Below are 2862 nucleotides of genomic sequence, written 5' to 3'. Positions count from 1 at the left end.
GGCGGATCACGAGGTCAGGAGATCGAGACCATCCTGGCTAACACGGTGAAACCCCGTCTCTACTAAAAAATACAAAAAACTAGCCAGGCGAGGTGGCGCGCGCCTGTAGTCCCAGCTACTCAGGAGGCTGAGGCAGGAGAATGGCGTGAACCTGGGAGGCGGAGCTTGCAGTGAGCTGAGATCCGGCCACAGTACTCCAGCCCGGCGACAGAGCGAGACTCCGCCTCAAAAAAAAAAAAAAAAAAAAAAAGAATACAAAAATTAGCCGGGTGTAGCCGGGTGCAGTGGCTCACACCTGTAATCCCAGCACTTTGGGAGGCCGAGGTGGGTGGATCAGAAGGTCAGGAGATTGAGACCATCCTGGCTAACACAGTGAAACTCCATCTCTACTAAAAATGCAAAAAATTAGCTGGGTGTGGCGTCCCAGCTGCTCGGGAGGCTGAGGCAGGAGAATGGCGTGAACCTGGGAGGCGGAGCTTGCAGTGAGCTGAGATCCTACCACTGCACTCCAGCCTGGGTGACAGAGCGAGACTCCATCTCAAAAAAAAAAAAAAACAAAAGGAAAACAAATCATTCTACCAAAAGACACCATTATCCATAATAGCAGTGACGTGGAATCAACCTAGGTTCCCATCAACAGTGGATTGGATGAAGAAAATGTGGTATATATACACCTTGGGAGACTACACAGCCATAAAAAAGAATGAAATCATATTGTTTACAGCCACACGGATGAAGCTGGAGGCCATGATACTAAGTGATTAAACGTAGGAACGCAAAACCAAATACTGCATGTTCTCACTCATAAGTGGGAGCTAAACATCAGGTACTTACAAAGATAAAGTCGGCAACAATAGACACTGGCGACTACCAGGGCGGGGAGGGAGGGAGAGGAGGAAGGGTTGAAAAACTAACTGTTGGATACCATGCCCACAACCTGGATAAAATCATTCATACCCCAAATTTCAGCGTCAAACAATATAACCAGGTAACAAACTTGCATATGTACCTCCTGAATCAAAATAAATTTGAAAAAGGAAAAAGAAAAAATGAAAACAAGTTTCCTTTGGCAGTGTATTATATGTAACATAATCCCTGTAATGTAAACAAAATGTACATATGCTTGTATGAATATACGTGGCATATGCATAAAGATTTCCACAAAGAATCACAAGATATTCTCTGTTGCATTTACCTGAATTAAGAAGGGATACAGGCTGGAGGAAGTGTTGGGGGACTACCACTATGACTGAGAACCTTCCTACAGTATGGCAGATGTGTGGCTCTGCATTTACCACTTTCAAAAAATGTGCAACGCGGTCAGGTGCAGTGGCTTATGCCTGTAATCCCACCACTTTGGGAGGCCAAGGTGAGAGGATGACTTGAGGCCAGGAGTTTGAGACCAGCCTGGGCAACATAGCAAGATCAGATCTCTACAAATTACAAAACAAAGGTGCAATGAGATTCAGCAGCATGGAGTAATTGCTGACATTTTTTGTTTGTTTTCTTCCCTTTTTATACTTCATTAAAAAAAAACATGGGGTGTAGCTATAGGAAAGGAAGAAAACGGGTGGAAAGTGATCCTTGTCCAGATAAGTATTTGACAAGTGGTCAAAGAGGAGCCAAAAGCAGAGAACAAGAGGAGAATCACTTCTTAAACAGGCGAGGAAGAAGGAGACAATGACTCAGAATAATTCAGAGAGTTCCTCCCTTCACACAGCATTGCAAAAGAAATGGCACCTACATTCCACTGGTGAATGCTACAAACCAAATCGTTCTTTAAAAGTTCGTAAGAAATTAGATAGGATCATCTTATCTTGAAGGAAAGAACTTTCGAAGCTTAAAAAAAAAAGATTTGACACCTATTCAATGTCATATCAAAACTGGTGAATCCAAGTGAATAACTGGATGTGTGTGTTTGTGCAATATAAAAGCACTTCTATGCAGAAATCCTACTTCCTCCCAGAAGCCTCCTTACATACTTGATCAGAAATCTGGACAAAGATTTGCTATGAAGTATGTTCAGTGTAGTGAGAATTTTGAAGTACATTTAAAACTTCTGCTGTTTCAAGCAGGGGCTCCCTGAGTTCTGTTAGGAGCACACGATGGAGACTGTGCAGCCTTAGTCAGTCATCAACGAACCCTGTGACACCCACTGTATGCCTGTGGAGATCCAGACTCTGGGGACAAGGAATAAGAAGCAGATGTCCTGCAGACTGGCACAGTCACCACCTCAGTGCAGCTGCTCCGTCCCCTGCAGTCCCCTGTCTCCCAAAGGCTTCATGTCCCCTTGGGCCAGGAGAGCGGAGGCACTGCCATCTCCCACTGTCCTCAAAGTCCTGTGTAGGCAGCAGGCCAGGCATGGCACAGTCCCTCCTCAACTCACCAGCAGACGCTGTGGCTCCTCTGGCGACTGTACAGTCACACCTGTTGGCTCTGCCGGCTCCTGACTTTCAATTTCCTGCTCAGAGACCTGCATGGGCTGCAAGAATCTGGTACTCAGGGTCTCGTTGCGGGCATTGTCCTCCGTCCCAGGAACTCGTGAAGGATGTGAACGCCAGAAAAAGACCTTGGGAAGGCAAACAGCCCACTCAAGTCCACACCCAGGGCTTAGCTTCAAGGTCCCCAGTTGGCAGCTGGACCTGCCATCCCCAATCCCTTCCAATGAGGTCAGCCCAGGCAGCTGAGGCTCAGCACATCCAGGACCCACTGCGGAGGTGGGTCAGGTGGTCACCCCATCCCCACGGGGCCAGATGTGGAGTGATGGTGTCACCCAGCCTGCAGGAAGGACAGGGCTGCAGCACGGCCCGCCAGTCTGTGTGCTGCTCAAAATGGCCATGTGTCCCCCACAGTCAGCCCAGA

The 2862-nt window shown here is 47.4% G+C and overlaps 1 protein-coding gene across 1 annotated transcript in view; it reads right to left on the bottom strand.

The window, feature by feature from the left end:
• LOC108540774 (tumor necrosis factor receptor superfamily member 10D-like) overlaps nucleotides 1-2862 on the bottom strand; it is a gene marked incomplete at its 5' end in the record, with an annotated part of 9145 nt that overhangs the window by 1887 nt on the left and 4396 nt on the right. The window contains one exon of the mRNA XM_017889957.1: nucleotides 2387-2569. Coding sequence (XP_017745446.1) covers nucleotides 2387-2569 — 183 coding nt within the window. The remainder of the gene's footprint in view (nucleotides 1-2386; nucleotides 2570-2862) is intronic.

This window comes from Rhinopithecus bieti, unplaced genomic scaffold (assembly GCF_001698545.2).
Source record: "Rhinopithecus bieti isolate Rb0 unplaced genomic scaffold, ASM169854v2 scaffold_20129, whole genome shotgun sequence".
Lineage (NCBI taxonomy): Eukaryota > Metazoa > Chordata > Mammalia > Primates > Cercopithecidae > Rhinopithecus > Rhinopithecus bieti.
Note: the sequence above shows the minus strand (reverse complement) of the source record. Positions and strands in the feature narration are given on the sequence as shown.